Source organism: Nicotiana attenuata, unplaced genomic scaffold (genome assembly GCF_001879085.1).
Source record: "Nicotiana attenuata strain UT unplaced genomic scaffold, NIATTr2, whole genome shotgun sequence".
Classification (NCBI taxonomy): domain Eukaryota; kingdom Viridiplantae; phylum Streptophyta; class Magnoliopsida; order Solanales; family Solanaceae; genus Nicotiana; species Nicotiana attenuata.
In genome coordinates, this window is record NW_017672085.1 from 142,008 (window position 1) to 165,324 (window position 23,317).

The 23,317-nt window shown below is 40.1% G+C and overlaps 1 protein-coding gene across 1 annotated transcript; it reads right to left on the reverse strand.

Moving 5' to 3' along the window:
• Window positions 1–346: 346 nt before the first annotated feature.
• On the reverse strand, window positions 347–15,838 carry LOC109211723. The gene is made up of 16 exons (XM_019375291.1): window positions 15,590–15,838; window positions 14,225–14,591; window positions 13,922–14,147; window positions 13,601–13,846; window positions 13,383–13,498; window positions 12,421–12,519; window positions 12,240–12,327; window positions 11,691–11,920; window positions 9,911–10,095; window positions 9,553–9,752; window positions 4,441–4,773; window positions 4,225–4,326; window positions 3,210–3,507; window positions 1,553–1,701; window positions 1,178–1,462; window positions 347–856 (listed from the first exon to the last, which is right to left on the reverse strand). The coding sequence occupies exons 2-16, from the start codon at window positions 14,515–14,517 to the stop codon at window positions 647–649; spliced, it is 3,060 nt and encodes a 1,019-aa protein (XP_019230836.1). The 5' UTR covers window positions 14,518–14,591; window positions 15,590–15,838; the 3' UTR covers window positions 347–646.
• Between the last annotated feature and the right edge of the window lie 7,479 nt (window positions 15,839–23,317).

A 23,317-nucleotide genomic window follows, 5' to 3' on the forward strand; every position in this document is an offset into this window, starting at 1 on the left:
TCTTGAATCCTGGTTGAGATTACCCATAAAGTTAGTTAAGACCGCTCCCAGATAAAAGGAAGTTAAATGCATCATATCTCTTGCAAATTCTTTTGTCCAGTTTACCCATTCGGTATCTACTACCTACTAGCCCGACTAATCTAGATTTGCACCGATATAAGGGGGTAAAAACCTTTCTAACTTAATGGGTATTCTTCGTTCCCTAGACCTTGGGTTCTTCATCCCCAAAGCTCTAGTTGAGGGTGACGGAATCCCAGCGATACCACCACACCCTAGTAGATCTCTTACAATTGATGCACAACATAACCAAGCATGTCTCAAAGAGATTGGACAAAATACAGGTTCATTTTCATCGTTCCACTCATGCTGGTTTCTTATCTCCAGCAGCCAGAAGCAAATAAATTTCTATAGATGAAATGTGACAGTGGTCCAATTCGCCTAATATACACTACTGTATATATTTTAAGTCCCTAATGACAAAGCAAAGATAAGATTTTTTCAACTAAGATTTCAATGAACCTTTATCAGATCTCTTTACAAATTCTGTTTCTATCCAGAGAGCTTCTGAAATGAATTACCATCTAAACACTTAAGCCTACATCATCTGTACAGAATAATGACCCTAGATGAGTTAGTAATCAATGAGTCATTGATTGACTGTTCCGTTCGTTAATTCTGGATCATGTTTTTCAGTCTGTTCAATCACAAATTGGTCAATAATCCGTACAGTATTTACAGGATCTTGATTAAGGGATGCTGCTCTCCATTTGCTTGGGAACTTCCGAAGGTAACTTGGCTCCTGCGGCTGTTTTTGTTCTCCGTCCCAATTAGGATCCAGTTTCCACTCTTTCGGAACCTACAAATTGACAGATATTAGATGAATCACCAAGTGTAAACAGCTCGAGGTCAATTCTGGGAATGTATTCTTTCTTTCCTGAATAATTCAGGGATCCTGAGGGGTCAAATAAAAGGTAGTAACTCTTTGGAAAATTAAGTAAACCGGGCAGTTTGCAGCCACATTGCAGAAGAAGTTCATCATGAAGTCATCGAAACTACTTTCGAAAGGAAAGTAAATTCTAAATGTTTAACAGCCACAATTTCCTACAGCAAAGTAAAAGCAATGACAGCGAGATCTTGACCTTTATTATCCTCCTTATACAGAAAAGTGGCAAAATACCTTATCAACTGCAAGGGTAAAAACTTCAAGATCGCCTTTGTTGTTGATATGAAACCGTGTAAATGCCTTGTAGTTAGCAATACGGAGTGATGAAAAGGCTTCGTCGAAATGTATATGAAGCCAATTAATGCAAATGTACAGGTAGCTTCCAAACACCAAAGAAACCACGGGTGTTGAAAAGACCCAAAAATAAAGGAAGACAGACGAATAATAAATTACAGCACCCCCTCGAGATAGGAAACCCATCCCATTCTTGCAGATAGTATTCCTGGTGACTGCCATTACCTGAAAACACGCATCAGATTAAACACAGATATTACATAATTAAGCAATTGAATCATCATAAAGCAATACTCTCATGGAGCATATTCTTACCTCAGGAACATCAAAAGCAGACATGAGATATTTAATACATGCCGGGTAAAGGCCAAATGTCCATTGTTCTATACGTGTCCTAAGGCCTGTTGGGTCTGGAAAATGCTCGCTCTCCACATATCGGTACCATTCATATAATGTATGATATCCTGAATTACAACATTCAGTAGTTAGCAAAGGATATAAGTGCAAAAAAACATGAAACAGAAAATTAGAGCTAAGTTAGGTAATCTCAGTCAAAAGGTGGATGGATTCAAGATCCTTGTATCATTCTAAAATGACGAAAAATTCTCAGCCTCAGCTCATGGTGCCCTAGTCGGAAAGATGGATCATAAGTGACAAAGTCACAAATAGGGGTGTGCATTCGAATCGGTTTGTCGATAAATCGAATCGATTATTTGTTATCGGTTTATCGATTTATCGATTTCGATTTCGATTTCAAAATTTTCCTTATCGAGTTATCGATTTCGATTTCGATTTTGTCCTCTTCGGTTTATCGGTTTATCGATAAACCGATAAGAAATACTAAAATATATATATATATATATATATATATTTAATTTTTTTTTTTTACCCTTATTCTATAATACCCTTTCCTTTACCTTAAGTCCCTAACCCTATTATTTCATCTACCACATTTAAGGAATGATCATACTTAAAGCTCAAGGGAATGAAGTTCAAATTAATGGAAAATAGAATTAGCCGTGATGGTGTATTTTTTTTTTATACCGTTGGAGTGTTGGTGGCATACATTTGATCCCTTACTTTAGTTTCGTTGCATGTGCTTGTTGACACAATTTTTATGTTATAAACGGTGTTCGTCTTATTTTAGTTTCTTTTGGTCCATATTAGTTAGGCGTGTTTATAGCGATATATTTTCCGTGGAATCCCGCAAATTTTCTTATTGGTGTAATCGATAACAGAATCGATAAGCCCCAAAAATCGATAAATCGAAATCGAAAAAATCGAAACCTTATTGAAACGATAACGATAAGCATATGTACAAATCGATAATCGATAAGTAATTATCGATAAGGGTCAAAATCGAATCGATAAATCGAATGCACACCCCTAGTCACAAAGGGCGTAAGGGCAGTTCTTATTACTTAAGGGGCCGTTTGATTACAAAGATACGAGATAATAGTCCCAGGATAAAATGTGGGATTATTTTATCCCATGTTTGGTTGAAACTTTTTATTCGGGTACAAGCAATCCCGGGATTATTTATACCACAATTGTGGTATTATTTTTACCACACTCAATATGGATAAGAATCCCCGGATTCCAGGATTAAAAAAAAACAAAAATGACAAAGATGCTCTTTTTCCAAAGTCTTCAAGGAAGCCAAGGTTAAAATTGAAAATAAAGGTTTATCTAGTGTAAAACCAAATATATCTTTGTATTCTACACTGTACATGCCCACATTATTATCCCAGTACAACTTGTTCACAAACCAGACGACCTCTAAGAGATAGGTGAGAATAGTTATTTAAAAACAAAAGGTGCATTTCATGTAAATTTAAGATTGTACATTAAGTTCAGAACTGTCACTGGAAGTTAAAGGAAAGAAAGAAAACTGAATAAAGAGTATACTAATAAAAGTAAATTAGTTGGAGACACACAATCACACAATAGAAGACAAAATGCAAAATCTTACCGGAAGTTGCAAGTAGCTTATGCCGAATACATGTCTCAATGCCTAATTCCAGCAAGAGCATAAGAATCACAGCTGCAGCCAGGTGGGCAGACACATGAAGAATCCCAATAACTACTTTCTTTTTCCATGACACCTTGGATGGCACAAAGGTTATTGCAATTACTAATAGTAGCATTGCGCCAGTCAAGGAGACATATGAGCTTCCGAACATATACATAAATGTATCCCACACTGTGCTGAAGAAGGTTCTCAAGTGACCCGAAAATGTATCATCCTTGAAAATGTGATCTAGCTGACACTAGAAGCAAATGGAGTATGATCAGTCATCTATTCAGGCACTAGAACTCTTCTACCTTAGTTGGAATGCTTAAGATTCCATGACACTCTCAATCAGACTTGAATTGTGAAGTCTAAATCAAAGAGTCTGTTCAATAATTCACATCCAACATTTAACTGAATCTGTAACTTGAACATGTCCAAACTGAGTATGATCACACATTTTATGTGCTTAACAACAAAATAGAAGATCACTTGAAATGTTTTTTATTTTAAGTGAAAACAATAAATACAACTGAAAATCATCAACCCCTAAAATTACATCTCACACCTGAAAATATTAATTAAAAAAACAAAAATTCTTATTCAATAGTCAAAACTCAACCTAACAATGACTCTGTACACTCAAATGGCTAATTTAGTAAATGTTTTAAAATAATGTATCGTAAATTTTCATGTATGAAAATAAGTGTCTAATACATTAAATTTAGAATTTTTATAATTTAGTTTTTTTTATATAGAAGAAAACAACTGATTTTTCAATGACAATAATCAGACAATGCAACACAACATTTGCATTACCCAAAAATAAGAGAATGAATTATTTAGAAAATACAATACAACCTTCAACTGAAGCTGTCAGATTACTAATTTTATCAAACGGCCTTAAATGGGGTACACCAAGGGGATCCAAAGTAACCCTAATAAGAAATACATTCAATGTCAAACAGAAAGTTACCTGCGGGAACATAGAAAAGGCCAATGCGAAGTATATGATGCCACCAATAAAATCAAACTGCCAATTTTTCTTCCTAAATTTCAATATATTTCCCAAAGCAATCTGCAGATATTTGTAAGCATATTAAAGCCTCATTTTGATTGTGAAGCATATCACAGGCCTCATTTAAGCACCAAATAATCAGTCTATATAACATAAAGGAGATTGATTCCATACCCTGCTTGAATCTTCAAAAGATGGGTAAGAAGCTTTGCTCTCATAGGATGTTCCATATAAATTGTTGAAATTCCTGAAGACATGTGTCGGATGCAAAAAAGCACCCCCGCAACCATTAACAAGTAAATATTGGACATAAGCTGGTTTATCCGATGGAACATATTTATGGCGCAAATAATGATGCACATCCCCAGCAATTCGAAGTCTACATCTCCCTTTTAAATGGTCACGTATCAAGTGAGAGACATTCTTTCCAGTAACTGCATTAAAGTACCAATCGAGAAGCCAACTGGGTTCATGTGTCATAATGATCACAGAATCATTCTCACCTACCTGAAAATCATTAATCAAGGGTTAAACCTTTCAAATCATTTTAAAGGGGATGTGTGGGGATATAAGGAGACACGGTGAATGCACAAAATTTACAGGAAAGCAACACGTAATGCTTGACGAAAGAGTTCAAATGATACAAAGCCTACACAAAAAAATGAAGTGCACTGGTCCAAATCCCATAAGCACCTGTAGCTATCTAAATCTAAACATTAGAATCATACCAATTCTTTAACATCAAATCATTGGATCATTAATTCACTGCAAAATCACCACGACCTTTTCTATGTTTAACTAGAAACTTGAATTGAAAAAGAAAAAAAAGAAAATAACGTAAATGAGTTGGAACTGAAAATTCCAAGTTATTAGAATTAAGGTCCTATTAACAACAACAACAACAACCCAGTGGAATCCCACAAGTGGGGTCTGGGGAGGGTAGTGTGTACGCAGACCTTTCCCCTACTCCGAAGAAGTAGGGAGGTTGTTTCCGATAGACCCTCGGCTAAAGAAGATGAAAAGAGACTGTGGCGCAGTAATACCAGAGTAAGCAAGAAAGAAAGAGAAATAACATCAGCAACGTAATAACCAGAAAATAGAGAGAAAGCAATAACAATAAGCAGTAACAATGGTACAGTGCTATAGACACAATAGAGTAATATGGATACAACAAGAGCCACTAGCACCCTAAGACACTACACTATCGGACTAGTCTCCTACGACCTAACCTGCAGTCCTAACGAAGTAATATGGACACAATCGAAGCCACTAGCAGCCTAAGACAAACACACGCTAGCCTCCTACTTCCTAACCTACAACCTTAATGCTCGCACCCGTGAAGGTCAGCCGTTCAGACCTCCTAACTAGGCATCCATGCTTCTCCTCCGCACATGCCCGAACCATCTAAGCCTAGCTTCCCGCATCTTGTCTTCTATGGGAGCCACGCCCACCTTCCCCCGGATATCTTCATTCCTAATCTTATCCAGCCTAGTGTGCCCGCACATCCATCTCAACATCCTCATTTCTGCAACTTTCATCTTCTGGATATGAGAATTCTTGACTGGCCAAGACTCAGAACCATACATCATGGCTGGTCTAACCACCGCTCTATAGAACTTACCTTTAAGTTTCAGGGGCACCTTCCTGTCACACAATACACCAAACGCTAGCCTCCATTTCATCCACCCCACCCCTATACGGTGCGTAACATCCTCATCAATCTCCCCATCCTCCTAGATAACCGACCCTAGGTACTTGAAGCTCTCTTTCTTGGGAATGACTTGAGATTCAAGCCTCACGTCCATGTCTGCTTCTCCCGAAACGGCGCTGAACTTGCACTCCACGTATTCTGTCTTAGTCCTACTCAACTTGAAACCTTTAGACTCGAGGGTCTGTCTCCAAATCTCCAACCTCTCGTTAACACCGCCTTGCGTCTCATCGATCAGAACAATATCATTGACGAATAAAATACACCATGGCACCTCCCCTTGTATATGGTGTGTCAGTGCTTCCATCGCCAGGGCAAATAAGAACGGGCTGAGCGTCGAGCCTTGATGTAAACCCATAACAGCCGAAAAATGCTCAGAGTCGCTCCCCGCTGTCCTAATCTGAGTCTTAGCTCCATCATACATGTCTTTAATCACCCTAATATAAGCAACCGGAACACCTTTCACCTCCAGGCATCTCCAAAGAACTTCCTTAGGGACCTTGTCATATGCTTTTTCTAGGTCAATAAACACCATGTGCAAATCCTTCTTTCTATCCCTGTATAGTTCAACCAACCTCCTAAAAAGATGGATAGCTTCCATAGTAGAACGTCCAGGCATGAACCCAAACTGGTTATCGGATATCGACGCCGACCTCCTCACCCTCACCTCCACTACCCTCTCCCAAACCTTCATGGTCTGACTTAGTAACTTGATACCCCTATTGTTGTTACAATTCGGGATATCGTCATTGTTCTTGTACAACGGTATCATCGTACTCTACCTCCATTCTTCTGGCATCTTTTTTGTCCTGAAAATAATATTAAACAGTCCAGTTAGCCATTTCAATCCCGCTCTACCCACCGACTTCCATAATTCTACCGGAATCTCGTCGGGCCCGATTGCTCTGCCCCTGCGCATCTTACGCATAGCCCCCACGACCTCCTCGACCTTAATGCGCCTACAGTAGCTAAAATCTCGATGACTCTCAAAGTGTTCCAATTCCCGTAGCACAATATCTCTATCCCTTCGTCATTCAGCAATTTGTGAAAGTAAGTCTGCCATTTCCGCTTGATCTGAGCATCTTCTACCAACACTCTGCCTTCATCGTCCTTGATGCACCTCACTTGGTCTAGATCACGAGTTGTCCTCTCTCTCGCCTTGGCCAGCCACGGGATCCTGAAACCACTAGTTACCCCGACCTAATTCATGATAAGCCCGAACAAGGTAACGAGTCTAAGGGAAGGATCAAGCTTGAAAGGAATGGACGGGCGTAGGCTTAATAGTGAAGACTCACCCTAGCCACTATAGCGACCCCACCCCCAACTCTAGTTGAGAAGCACCCTCCACCCACTTCCATTTTTCCGTGTGCCCAAAGGCCCGCCCGCCCGGTTTTTGAGACCCTTTCTGATTCCCTCACCCAATCTCATGAGAAGCAAGCCGGAATAACTTCTTGTCCCCGCCTTTGTCCCCCAGTTCTTCGTACAGGCGACCAAACGCTGCAGTCTTGGCCTCCGTAACCGCTAACTTCGCCACCTTCCTAGTTGTCTTATATCTTTCTCTGTTCATCTTCCTTTACTCCTCGTCTGTACTCTCCACTAACCTCCGGTATATATCTTTCTCTGTTCATCCTCCTCTACTCCTCGTCTGTACTCTCCACTAACCTCCGGTATGCCGCTTTCTTTTCTTCCACCTTTCCCTGGACCTCGGCGTTCCACCACCAGTCGCCCCTATGACCGCCCGAGTAACCCTTCGAGACCCCTAACACCTCTCTCGCAACCTCCCTTATACAGTTCGCCGTCATTTTCCACATACCGCTCGCGTCCCCACTACTCCTCCAGACTCCTATATCCAACAACCTCGCCTCTAACTCCTGAGCTTTATCCTTCGTCAAGGCACCCCACCTAATCCTCGGACGACCCCGAATCACGTTCTTCTTCCTCCTTATCATGATTCGGACGTCCATCACCAAGAACCTATATTGGGTCGCCAGTGTCTCACTTATGATAACCTTGTAATCCTTGCACAACCCTCTATCACACCTCCTTAGGAGTAGATAGTCAATCTGGGTCTTAGCTACCGAATTTTGAAATGTAAGGTCCTATTAACAGTTTACTGAAAAACCATAACATCGTTCAACTCACAGTCTACCATCTGACATCCTAGCAAGTGCTATTTTACTTATTATCAGCAAAAGCAGTTTACCGGGAGGGATATCCTTCACGAGGACAAGCTTCCGAAATGTTGGTTGGAGATCAAAATCTGAAACCTTCCAGCCTAACTTGTATATTACATGCATTACCACATAAGTCTCATGGGGAAGTCCAAAACTTTGAGAGTATCTTACAGCAATTCTAAATCCACTCACCACAAGAACAAAATTATAAGCTCATGGGGACAATATAAACTCCTCTCACGATTTCCAAGTCTCACTAGAGCATAACAACTCTTTCAAATTAACACTTAAACATCTACATTTGCTTTTATTGAGCAGATCCTCTCCTACTAAGGTTGCATTCATCAAAATACTACTGCTTTATTTTTTTGGCTTAACTCATAGGTGAGAGTGGTGAATCCAAATCCTTATACATATTCCACTTACAAGATACCATAACATCTGCACAAAGGTATCTACTATAACTTTTTCTCAGACCCCACATGTTAAATCATACTTCTCCACGTGAATTAATCTGGCTACTGTTCCACTTTTTTTTTTTTGATGAAGTAAGTGGTATATTAATAACAAAAGCATCCAGAGGATGCAGAATTACAAAGTAGGACAAGTATCAGCTCATAATGTAGACAAAAACAATCAGAGGATTATGGAGCTGATAAATTCCAAAAAGAGGTCAAGATTATATACAGGGGTATGGTTAACCCAACTAAAAAGGAAAACTAAACATCTAGCCTTAAGTTGACATCTGGCAGTTGAAATACCATCAAAGCATCTTTGATTCCTCTCGGTCCATAAGCACCACAAAATAGAAGCAGGAACCATAGACCAGATTTTCTTGATCATAGTGCTTTAGAATATCCCTTCAGAGTAACCGGGCCTTTTGTAGCAATTGAGCTTTACGATATTTGCAAAAAAAGCGCAATTAACTAGCTTCACCTCCATATTCATTAACAGGTAGAAGAACAAGTAAAAGAGAATTCTGGTTTACCAATCTTGCTTCACTCAATGCCATTTAAGCATGGAAATATCATCTTCCAATACTACTCTTTAACATCCACCAAATATAATCAATCAACTGCAAAAATACACTACTTTTGGAGGATCCAATACACCCGATGACATTTTTGAAAAGTCCGAGCAACATAATCTACCATTGTTCATTTTAGCAATGTGAAAACCATTATCTAGCATAAGAAGTTTTTTCAATCATAATCATTTACCATTTTAGCCTGGTGGTCCAGGATGTTTTGCAACAATTAACAGTCAATATCTGCACAAAAATGTTACATCCAGTTAAGAAGAACTACATTTGCACAAGTAGGACAGATTTGAACATATCCAGTGACTTAGGTGACTCATAAAATGCAACACGACAACTATGGCTAGAAAGTAAAAGTAAGATACCCTGTCCGTTATTAACTCTGAGAAGAACTTGAACTGGTATACATCAATATCAGAATGGAGAGCAAGATCAAGACCAAATATCCACCACCCTTTGGGGAGCTGCAAGGCAAAATAGCTTTTCTTTTGAGGCATAAACCACCCACCCAACCAGCTCTTGTGACAAATGTACCTCATGAAAGTCTGAAGTCCATCAAACCAGTCTGCAAAAGTACACAAAAAAGACTTTGACTAAGACAAGAAATAAGACCCTACATGAGCTACACTGCTTGACTGAAACCTAGATCTAACATCAAGAGATCTCTACAACCCTCTTATACAGACAGAAGTATAAGACCAGAGGCCTAGAAACTAGACTAACCATGATTTCCAGGGATGACGAAACATTGTGGTCCCTCATACTGCCTGAGTTCAGTCATGCCGGAAGGTAATTCGGGCTTGTTAACGGCGATATGGTCTTCCCTATACCAGACTGGAGGCTGAAGAGCATATTCAAAGGGACGAAAAAGGCGCTTCTCATATGTAAAAGCTGATGGATTCGGATACCTACAGGAAAGCCAAAAAATGTGTATCACCTAACACAGTTAGAACACTATTATACTCCCAAGTTTAAGCTCTGAAATTTAGAGAAGCAAAATGCATCTCCGCCAAATTGATATGCCAAAGAACTGATGTTATAGAGAGAAAAGTCCTGCTTGGTAATTTCTCATAAGCGTGATTAGATAGCACATCTATGCATTCAATGCAGAGGAAAAAAAATTATTTCCACACTAAATCACTCATTACATTCAAAAGGCTGCCCTGGGCTTGGTGTCAGCATTGAGGATGATGCCTACTTATTTTCAGACATTTCTTCACAATGAATTTCTTTTTGATAAAAGGTAAGGAATCTATATATTAGAATAAGGATCAGCACTAAGCGTGTTCTTTACAACGAATTTCAAGCATCAAATATTGACATGTTAATGTAGTTCTGTTAATCCATTCTAGGTAAATAACGTATTTGTCGCAAATGCTAAGTGTATCTTATATTGTGGTTTAAAGTTAAGAAATGAACTGACTCAATAATTTGACTAGCAATTTGTAGGCACATAATAAACCTTGCTTTGTATAACATCATCAGAGACAACAGAGCACCTTATCATTACCACAGAAGTCCATCAACCTGACAAGCGACAACAGCCACACAAGATAGAGGATGATATCAATATTTTAGCACAAATCTTCCGAGCTGGCCATCAGCGCAACGATACACAAGAAAGCATAACCATATCGACACACACAAACACACATGATTAGGGGTAGCAAAATGGTTCAAAGAAAACAGTTAACCACCCATATTATCCACTAAAAAATGGGTTGGATAATGAACTTTTTAAAAACGGGTCAAATATGGATAAGAACCATATTATCCATTTACAAAATGGATAATGAGTAACCAATGGATAACCAATGGGTCTAACTTTTACATTTGTAAAGCCTCAAATTGGGGGTTCCTCAAGTTAGGGGGACTAAGAATTCTCCGAAAAGTGATCACATGCAAGAAGTCATGGATAATATGGGTAACCCATATTATCCGCCGGTTAACCCGTTTTTTATCCGTATCAAATATGGGTCGGGTCGGATAATTGATCCGTTTTTTCATTACCCGTTTTCGACCCGAACCATATCCGACCCGACCCGCCCGTTTGCCGCTCCTACACATGATATATATTAGGTGGATCAACAAGTTGACACTAGAAGCTCAAATCACCAGCTTCAACAATTATTTTTCATGTCTGAATAGCTCTATTGTAGAAAGTTCTTTCAGCAACTTGGTCAATGGACCGAATAATAAATAACAGAAGTCGCTCCAGAAAGCACCAGTTGAGGAAGAATTTGTGGAAACCACAGAAATGCATGAGATTGTAATCCTAGCTATTAAGAAAATATCTAAGAGAGGACACATTATATCCAGCCAAATGATATGGCGATTAAACATAGTCACTGTTGGTAATAAGTCTGCTTTGACTCATAAGGTGGTGCTATTATGAGCCAAATTGTGAACAAATTACATGCAATTACTCATGTAGAGTGCACAAACCACTAATGTTATAAGAAAATGTAAAAAAAAATAAAAGAAATAAAAACTCTGAGCTTACGCAAGGTCACCCCCAATAAGAAGCAAGCGTCCACGTGGCAGTGTAAGCATGGAACCATCATTTTGGACCTGGATTGAAGGTTGAGCAAGAAGGCGTGCCACTGTGTAGGAAGAGTTTCCGCCATCACCAGTATCAGCCATGAAATCAAACCAGATACCATCCTCTTCACTAAACTGATCATACAAAAGATCCTCCTGCTTAGCTCCATCTTCAACCCTGCTCATAGCAGCCTGACAATAGGAAAGATGAGGATATTAAGGTGAACCTACTTATATCCTCTTAAACAATCATTAAATTCAGCGAATAATTATCTACACTTCTCCCTGCACATTTCATTATAGGAAATATAAAATCCATTTTAAATATACTTATCATGCTTTGTAAACGTAAGAAAATGCTTTGCCAAAATTAGGAGGAAACACATATCCTTGATCCTTTGAAAAGTCGAGGTTCTTACAACACATTCAAGTATCTTATAAAATTTTACAAGGAGAAATCTCACATTGAAGGCTGAATGTTTTAGCATGGCGTCAGAGCGTTATAACCTACCTGCATCATGCGCATATCAAAACGCCCAACAAACACAGTTACCGAGACCAGGAGGTCAAACACTGTCTTGAATAAATCAGCAGATGTCCTGTAATCCAGTTAACAATGATGTTATATAAGGAAGTTAAATGGATTTTTTTTTGAAGAAGGGGTCAGAAACAGATACAAGTAAATAGCATACCCTGAATACCAAGGAACCATATCCAAAAACTCTGGTTTCATCTGCTTTTTCTTCAATTTCTCAAACTCCTTGAGTGATAAAGGGCGTGATAGAGCCCATCTGTTGATAATTACACATTGATCTGTTAGAATTTTTTTTTTTTAAAAAAAAGACCTAGGAATATTACATAAGGCTGCTAGTGCAATGGAGCTAAGTTGCTAACAATCTCCTCCATGCAGGCAAATTAACTGATAGAACTGATAAAATTATAGTCATAATTACAAATTGCTTATATTAAGCCTTTAAAATACTTAATATGCTGTTAAACCTTCTGTGCTTTATAGAAACCAACCGGGTATAATATTTAAAGCATATTAGCCAGGATTTAATAAATTATATTAGGAAGATAGATCAGTTGCATTTTTGCATAAGCACAACATATTGAATTTGCCAGTGACTCGAGGAAAAACTATCTTTACTCTGTAAACGATAGAATATCCACAATAGCCCGTAAGGGAGATCAGTTAATCCTAGTGGATTACAAGCTATCTCTTCATCCATTATGGAACATCAACTAATTGACAAGAAGGTAGATTTTGACAGCATATACAATCCAGCATGGGATCTATTATCTAACCGATTCTAGCACAAAAGAGAAGCACATTTTTCAGAATGATACCCGTAAATGGTTTATACTCAGATCTAAATCCCTTATGAATGGTCGTGACACCCACACCCCCACGCCCCTTTTTTATTTTTGATAACCGTGGTGTCCGGGCCAGCTTGCACACACCTCAGCTAATTCCACGGGGTATAACTCTGTCCACCAAGGCTTGGACAGATGGCAAGAAATCGCGGGTGTTTTGCCTCAGCTGGAGTTAAACCTGGGACCTTCTCGACCACTTCATGGACCACTAGGTCACACCACAACAGGGAAAGAGAAAAGAAGTTCTAACATGTGAACGAAAAATTGAGCTACTCACCCTGATGACCTTTCAACAACATAATTTGCCATATAAAGGCCAATAAAAGTGGCCCACAATGAATAGATTGGAGAAATTTCATCTGATGATTCTGCACATGAGCCGCCGCAAGTCAACTGGAAAGGTGAAATTGAAAAGTGAAAAGGAAAATAGCAGCATAAGATCCTCCATCTCTCAACATGAAAGTATGAAAACCCTTAAATTATGAGAGATAATACCTCTCCGTAAATGACCCATTTGGACAAGAATGGGTAATCACTAGCAGACCCAACTGGAGCAAACCAAGATTTGCAAACTTGATCCTTGAATTCATTCATACGGATGATATTCGCAAGCCATGTGTTCCCCTCTCGCTTATTCCACAGCGAAAACAATATAGAATTCCTCCAGTCAAATGTCTTTTCCGTTACTATGGCAAGGTTCCCACAGTGGCTATAGAAAACACAGCAGGCTATACTTATAACCTAAAAGATGATGAAGCAATAAGATAAGGACCGGAGTAACCTTATGTTAGCTTAAGATGCATTCTCAAAACTTACAGCACAATTTTGAAAGATTTTCATAATCTCAGGCCTCTTTCCAGCCACACGAGCAACGAGCCCGAGATACCAAAGCCCGAGAAATATAACATGGAAAACAAGAAGAAACAAAATGGATGAGACATATAACGTCAGAAACAAAGAGAGGTTCATCCTGAGATCTACTCCCATAGATTGAAAACTTGGAAGGTGGTATATAGCTGCCAATAATATCCAGGCTATATACCTGCAAAAGCATTTTTAGTTAGCTAGATTTTACTCACAGATGTGTTATTACAACAGAAAGAGAAATAGATGACTTACCAGCGACTGAAATTAGAATAACTTGGTTTAATTGTTTTCCCTATAAATGGAGACGAAAAGAAGTAAAAGAACCCGAGCAAACAGGCATACATAGACCACCACTTGATATTGAACTTCTGAATAAGTGAGTGCAAGTTATCTGATGATATAAAAAACAAGCATCCCACAACCACTGCAATTACAAAATGACGTGAATGCTCGTGTGGGTAAGGATTTGAGTGAGTTAAGATTGTCCTGACTGTCTCCATGTTCAGAGTATCAAGAAGACCACTAGACTGCCTATCAGACCCCATTAAGCAGCCTTGATTTCACGCCACTTTTCTTGATAAAAAGTTCTTGACAATAGATTTTAGTTCCGAGGGACTAACTGCAAAACAGAGAACTAAATTTGAATGTTGCTTTTAAATCCAAATAATTGTGACCAAAACATGTATTTAACTTACAATTCCATACATTGTCCCAATTTCAAATCATTTAGTCACGAGAAATAAAACAAAGGGGAGAGGGGGGGAGACAGGATTATCTGCCACAAAATGCTTGCCCAACTCAATCAAGACGCCTCATTACCATACAAGTTTAGATCGTTGATATGAATCCTCTATACATTCAGCTCTATCCGGTTTTATATTTATTCCAATATTAGTAAGTAACTTGACTTATAATGCATATTCGAGATTCTCTTAAAACTAGAAGTACTCTAAAATTCACACTTTTTTATGACTAAGCAATTCGCCTAGGGCCAACCCTAAGGACCAACCGCAACCTTTGAAACTCGGGTAGAATGGGCTTGCCCCTCTATCCTTCACATAAATACCAGGCTTAGTTCGAATAGTGCATGGTTTGGGCCTGTGACCTAAGTCACAAGTCCCTCAACCTTTGCCACTTGAACTAAGCCCTGCGGCCTCAAAAACTCACACTTATCCCACCTGAACATAGATGTAAGTGTCAAAAAACAATTAACTCGCTTGATAATTACAGGTTTCCCCAAATGCAAAATCTTCTAAGAGGACTAAAAAGCTCAATAAATTGAGAACATAACTACTCCATATATCATTAATTGAACTAGTCATAAGGTAGCACCCTCTAAGAATTTATCAAGAAAGTTTAGTACCCCATAATAAGATTCAATCTTTACTAAAAAGGAAAAAAATTCAAAGCAAATCCAACCCCTATTTTCACAAAAATGCCACACCCAAAACAAATTCAGAAACTCTTTACCCAAAACTAGGTAGGGTTCGCTGGAAAAAGAATATTGATAATATACACATCTTTCACATTAACATCAACGTAACTATCAAAAACTGTATATAGATTTAAAACTGAGAAATAGACAATTCTAGAATAAAAATAAGGAGAGAATTGTACCTTAATTAAGAAAGACAACCGAATATAGAGATAGAGAGAAAAGCAGCTGGGTCTGTGTAATGTATATATATTGGACATGATTTAGTAGTTGTATATAATGTTTGGATTAAGGAACTGACTCAGCATGTTATCTGAGGATGTCTGCAAGAAACCTTTTCTGTATTTTTTTGTTTTTTTATTATGGAACCTGCAGCATATTCCTCTGTACAGAATTGAAATCTTGGGGGGTGCATGGTATGATGATGGTATTGATTATGATTAGGAAACTTTGAAGCAATTATTTTGGATCGTTTGGTTTGCAAATAAGTTAGGGAGAAATTCAAAAAATAGCCAGATTTACAAGTAGTCGTTCAAAAATAGCTCAGTTTCAAAAGTAATCGAAATTTAGCCATTTTTTATGTAAAGATAAATCTGAACAAAAACACTGTTCAAAATCCGGAAAAATACTCCGGCATAATATACTGGAGTTCCAGTAAATTATACTGGAACTCCAGTCTAATATACTGGAGTTCCGGTATAATATACCGGTCCAGCATAATATACTGGAGTTTGGAGCACCGGTGCTCCAGTCTCTAGTATATTATACTGGAGCCAGCAAAGTATAGCGGTCCAGCATAATATGCTGGAAGTTCATACACAGGTGCACCGAACTCCAGTATATTATGCTGGACCGGTCTCTGTTGCAGCAAAATAGTGGCTATTTTTCATTGACTTGGTAAACGCTGGCTATTTTTGAATGACCAGTCCTAAAACTGGCTAGACACTGTTATTTTTACAATAAGTTATAGGGTTTATAAAGTGGATTAATGAGCATAATCTTTTATAAATATTTATTTTTGGCGTTAAAAATAAAATATATCACGTATAATATAAAATATGTTTTAACTTTGGCCTCCTCAAAAGGACATGAAGAGCTTTGTAGAATGACATTTGAATGTTGTATTAGGGGATTAACAATACCGAAATTGTCATTTACATTGATTTGTAATAAGAATAATACATATCAAAATTGTGATATAACTAATTCAATTATTTATATCAAAAATAAAAATTCAATCAAATATCGAAGCAGCAAATTAAGTAATCTCACCTTTTATCAATAATATTATATGGTGATGTGATGATCTGATAGGTCATCTTATGTTTTAGGACCTAATTCTGTATTTCCAAGCCTTAAATACCTCATTTTAGCCTTCCTCGATTTGCGCACACGGTCCGGGTGCTTTTCCGGAAGGCTTAGATGTTAAAAACTGATAAAAACAAGAAATTTGCCTTAAAAGTTCATTTGAGTTGACTTCGGTCAACGTTTTGAGTAAACGGACCCGGATCCGTGTTTTCACGGTCCCTGTGGGCCTGTATCGTAATTTTAGACCTGGACGTATGCCAAGAATCGAATTCGGAGGTCCCTAGCTCGAGTTATTAATTTTTTGTCGAAAGTTGAAAGTTTGAAAGTTTAATGATTTTAAGAACTGGTCAATTATTATATTTATGACTTGTCTGTCAAATTTGGTGAGAAACGGAGTTGGTTTGGCGTGATTCGGATGTTCGTTGTGAAAATAGAAGTTTTAAAGTTTTCTTGAAAATTTCATTTGATTTGGTGTCTGATTCGTAGTTCTAGGCGTTATTTTGGTGTTTTGATCGCGCGAGCGAGTTAGTATGAGGTTTTTGGACTTGTGTGCATAATTGGTTTGGAGCCCCGAGGCTCGAGTGAATTTCGGATACACTACGGATGTTTTTGAAACTTAGAAATCTGGTTTTTGTGCTTCAGCTGTCATCTGGTGCGTTGTGCTTCGCGATTGCAAAGTGACCCTCGCAATCGCGAAGGGGATCTGGGCTGGGGGAGGATTTTATACTACGCGAACGCGAGACTATGGTCGCGAACGTGGAGCAATGAGGGGTTTGCTCTATGCGAACGCGACCTGTCAAGCGAACGCGTAGCGTTAGCCAGGCCTGGCTGGGGACTTGAGGTTACACTACGCGAACACGGGTCTTGTCTCGCGAACGCGGTGGTTAGGAGGGCTAATCCTTCGCGAACACGTGTAACCTCTCGCAATCACGTAAGCCACTAAGGCATTGCTCTTCGGGAACGCGTCAGGATTCACGCGAACGCGATAAATACCTGACGCCCAGCGATTAAAAATTGAACCATTACGGGATTTTGCCATTCTTCCAAAATTTCAAAAACTAGAAATCCCTAGAGGTGATTTTTCCAAGAGTTTTTCTTCCCCAATTTGTTGGTAAGTGATTCTAACCTACTTTCTTCCAATTACCCATTACATTTCAAGAGTTTTCAACCTAAAATCTAGGATTTTCATGGTGGAAATTGGGGGTTTGGGTAGAATTAGAGATTTTTTTGTAAAATTAGAATTTAGACCTCAAATTGAGGTCGGATTTCGAAATAAATTACATAAATAAATGGATTTTGGTCAGAACCTCGGGTTTTGACCAAGCGGGCCCGGGGTCGATTTTTGACTTTTTGTGAGAAAGTTTGAAAATTCTAAATTTATGCATTGAAATTGATTCTTTTAGCAATATTTGAAATTATTGAGTCAATTGTGGCTAGATACGAGTGGTTTGGAGGCGGATTCTAGGGAAAAGGCCCCAGTAGAGCTCTAAATTGACTGCGAAGTGAGGTTAGTGTTGTGTCTAACCTTGATTTTAGGGAATTAGGAACCCTCGGACTATGTGCTATGAATCTCATGTGAGCGGCGTATATACGAGGTGACGAGTGCTTATACGTCGCCGAATTATTATTTTTCCCTGATTTTCCGCTTTTCTTTAATTATTTCCTTCCCTGTCTTAACTGTTATATGCTCTAAATGCTTTCCATGCTTAACTGCTGCATGATAATCAATATCTTCTCCTGTTAATGGTGTTAGCTCTTTTCATAGTTTCATGATTCCCGCTATTTGCCTAAATTGACGTGCTTGCACCTTCTAATTGTCAATTACTGGATTGGTTTCGCTGTGTAGTATTACTTATGTAGATTCCTGTGTTGTACAAGGTTTCCCTCTCTGGTTCAGTTTGGTATTTATTGATCGTAAAGGTTTTCGTGGTTTGAAATGTTAATTTGACTGTGCACATTGAGTATTTGGTGCTATTATGGTGGGATCGGGTTGCAAGCCGCAGTAGGTGGAATAAGAATGGATTAATATGGTGGAATAAGGGTGAACTTGTACTGTACGATGGGATCGGGTTGCACGCCGCAACATGTGGAATAAGGGCGGATTGATATGGTGAAATAAGGGTGAATTATGATGCTGATATTGATATATGGTGGGATTGGGTTACGCGTCGCAATATTTATAATATTATCTCTGTTGTTGATGTTACTACGGTGAAATAAGGGAGGATTCTGTGTTGTACGGTGGAATCGGGTTGCGCGCCGCAACAACCTATGTGTTTCCATTTCTTGAGTTGTGTTGGTTTTCGGTATTCTCATTTGAAATGCTAAGGATTGGTAAATTCTGGATGACACTGGTGCATTTCTTGAGGCTGTAGTTACTATTTTCAGTCGACTATTTTATCCTGTTTCGTATTTCCATTTTCTGTCATTATTATATTCTGCGTACAGGTTGTAATGTAGGTGACCCGCCTTAGCCTCATCACTACTTCGTCGGGGTTAGGCTCGGCACTTACAGAGTACTTGGGGTCGCTTGTACTCATACTACACTCTTTACTTCTTGTGCAGATTTTGGAGTCGGTCCCAGCAGCGGTTATCATTGGGCTCGAATTGGACAGTGTACGGAGACTTGATGTACAGCTGCTCAGCGCCCGCAGCTCCTGGAGTCCCCTTCTCTTCATTTTATTTAGTTGTGTACCTTCTTTTCAGACAACTTTATGTTATTTCAGACCCTTGTATGTATTACTCTAGCAGCTCGTGCACTTGTGACACCGGGTTCAGGGATGGATTAAAAGTTTGGCTGTTTTAACTTCTGCATTATTACTTTAGATTATTTCAGTTATTTCAGTTCTTTCTCATTATTTAATTCAAACTGTTAAAAATGGATAAAATGTTCTAACGTTGGCTTGCCTAGCAAGTGAAATTTTAGGCGCCCATCACGGTCCCGACGGTGGGAATTTTGGGTTGTGACAAGTTGGTATCAGAGCATTAGGTTACATGTCTCATGAGTCACGAGCAACTTAGTAGAGTCTGGAGTATCGGTACAGAGACGTCTGTACTTATCTTCTAGAGGCTATGGAGTTAGGAACAATTTCACTTTTATTCTTCTCTATCGTGCGATTTTATTCTATCATTGCTGATTAAACCCTTCTATTCTTTTTCGCTCGCAGATGGCGAGAACATTTACCGCATCTTTAGCTGGACAGCAGCTGGAGCCCCTAGCAGCAACTCCTACGAGGGGAAGAGGTCGAGGCCGAGGTCGTGCCAGAGGCCGAGGCAAGGGCAGGGCTCAGCCTGGAGCTCGAGCAGTAGCACCAGCGGTGGAGCCTCTAGTGGAGTTTGATGAGGAGGTTCCAGCCAAGACTGTGAATGTCGGACCAACTCAGGTCCCGGAGGGGTTCATCGTCACCCTAGTACTTCAGGACACTTTGGTCCGTTTGGTGGGCCTTATGGAGAGTGTGTCCCAGGCTGGTACATTTCCTATGGCACCAGCCGTCTCTCAGGATGAGGGAGGAGCACAGACTCCCGCTACCCTCGCCAGTTGGGTTAGTTCAGCCAGTTGTTGCGGCACAGGCCGGTGATGGACATGCCATGTCTTTTAAGGGTTTATTGAGATTGGACAAGTTTACCAAGCTTTTCCTAGATCACTTCAGTAGAGCACCATCTGAGGATCCACAGGATTATCTTGACCACTGCCATAAGGTGCTGCCGGAACATGGGTATAGTTGAGATCAATGGGGTTGATTTCACTGTGTTTTAGATGACGTGTTCCGCCAAGGGATGGTGGAAGGATTATGTATATACTAGACCATCTAGTTTGCCTGCTCTTAGTTGGGACCAGCTCTCGCAACTATTTCTTGAGAAGTTCCTCCCTATCACACTAAAAGAGAGTTACCGCAGGCTGTTTGAGCGTCTCCAGCAGGGCAGTATGTCAGTCCGCAGTATGAGACCCATTTTGTTGATCTAGCCCATCATGCTATTCTTCTACTTCCTACCGAGAGAGAGAGGGTGAGGAGATTTATTGAGGGACTCACTCATCCTATCAAGTTACAGATGGCCAAAGAGACTGGGGTGAGATCTCTTTTAGACGGCTGCTAGTGTTGCCAGGCGGATCCGGGATGTTCTTTCACAGGAGAGAAGCAGGAGTCTGATAAGAGGCCTCATCATTCCGGAGGTTTTAGTGGTGCCCCATCGCAATGGTACTTTTGGTAGGGGCCATCCTCCCAGGCCATATCAGTCAGCGCTTCAGGCATCCCACAGTGCTTCAGGGAGTCGTGGTCCTTATGTGCCTCATTCTGGGTAGCCAGTCTACAGTGCACCGCTAGCTCCTGTTAGTGCACCTCCTATTCAGAGTTAGTACCGTGGTCATCCGGACCGTTCGGGCCAGTCTCAGTTTCAGCAGCAACAACACTAGGATGGATGTTATGAGTGTGGTGGTTTTGGGCATATTAGGAGGACTTGTCCGAGATTATTGAGCCGCACGCCACAACCGATTTCTCGTGCCATGATTCCGGCACCGGTTGCACTACCGCCGGCTCAGCCAGCTAGAGGTAGGTGTCGGGAAGCTAGAGGTAGAGGTTAGGCCGCTAGAGGTGGAGGCCAGCTAGATAGAGGTCGTCCTAGGGATGTAGTTCGATGTTATGCTTTCCCATCCCCGATGTTATGTTTTCCTAGCCAGGCTTGAGGCTGAGTCATCAGACGCTGTCATCACAAGTATTGTTTCAGTTTGCCATAGAGATGCTTCGGTTCTATTTGATCCGGGCTCTACTTATTCCTATGTGTCATCCTATTTTGCTTTACATCTGGTTGTACCTCGTGATTCTGTGACTACTCCTATGTATGTGTCCACACCTGTGGGAGATTCTATTATTGTAGATCATGTCTATCATCCGTGTGTGGTTACTATTGGGAGTCTTGAGACTAGCATAGATCTTCTACTTCTCGATATGGTTGATTTTGATGTCATTTTGGGTATGGATTGGCTGTCACCTTATCATGCTACATTGGATTGTCACGCCAAGATGGTGACCTTAGCCTTGCTAGGGTTGCCTTGATTAGAGTGGAGAGGGACTTCTAGTCATTCTACCAACAAGGTTATCTCTTATGTGAAGGCTCGACATATGGTCGAGAAGGGGTGTCTAACTTATTTGGCTTATGTCCGTGATTCTAGTGCGGAGGTTTCTTCCATGGATTCAGTACCAGTTGTTTGCGAGTTTCCAGAGGTGTTTCCTGCAGATCTATCGGGGATGCCACTCGACAGAGATATTGACTTCTGTATTGATTTGGCTCCGGGCACTCAGCCTATTCTATTCCGCCATACCTTATGGCCCCGCCAGAGTTGAAAGAATTGAAGGAGCAGTTGCAACATTTACTTGATAAGGGCTTCATTAGACCTAGTGTCTCGCCCTGGGGTGCGCCTGTGTTGTTCGTGAATAAGAAGGACGGATCCATGAGGATGTGCATAGATTATCGGCAGTTGAACCAAGTCACCATCAAGAACAAGTATCCATTGCCGAGGACTGATGACTTATTTGATCAGCTTCAGGATGCCAAGGTGTTTTCAAAAATTGATTTGAGGTCTGGCTACCATCAGTTGAGGATTAGGACATCCGATGTCCCTAAGACAGCTTTTCAGACTCGGTACGGGCATTATGAGTTTCTAGTGATGTCATTTGGGCTAACAAATACCCCAGCAGCATTTATGGATTTGATGAACCGGGTGTTCAAGCACTATCTGGATTCCTTTGTGATTGTGTTTATTGATGATATCTTGATCTACTCCCGCAGTCGAGAGGAGCATGAGCAGTATCTTAGGATCATACTTCAGACTCTGAAAATACAACCAGTTATATGCTAAGTTTTTAAAATGCGAGTTTTGGTTGAGCTCAGTCGCTTTCTTGGGGCACATTGTATCAATAGAGGGCATTCGGGTGGATCCTTAATAAGGCAGTTCAGAACTGTCCTAGACCTACATCAGCTACGGAGATCTGGAGTTTCTTGGGTTTGGCAGGATATTACCGTAGGTTCGTGGATGGGTTTTTATCTATAGCAACCCTGTTGACCAGGTTGACCAAAAAGGGTGCCCTGTTCAGATGGTCAGACAAGTGTGAGGCGAGCTTTCAGAAGCTCAAGACTGCTTTGACTACGACACCAATGTTGGTGTTTCCCACTGGTTCAGGATCTTATACGGTATACTGTGATGCATCTCGTATTGGACTTGGTGCGGTATTGATGCAGGATGGAAAGGTGATTGCATACGCGTCGTGGTAATTAAAGGTTCATGAGAAGAATTACCATATTCATGACTTAGAGTTGGCAGCCATTGTTCATGCACTGAAGATTTGGAGGCACTATCTTTACAGTGTATCATGTGAGGTATTCACGGATCATCGGGGCTTGCAGTATTTGTTCAAACAGAAGGAGCTCAATTTGAGGTAGAGGAGGTGGTTGGAGCTATTGAAAGACTATGATATCACCATCTTGTATCACAGAAGGAGCTCAATTTGAGGTAGAGGAGGTGGTTGGAGCTATTGAAAGACTATGATATCACCATCTTGTATCACCCCGGGAAGGTCAATATGGTGGCTGATGTCTTGAGTAGAAAG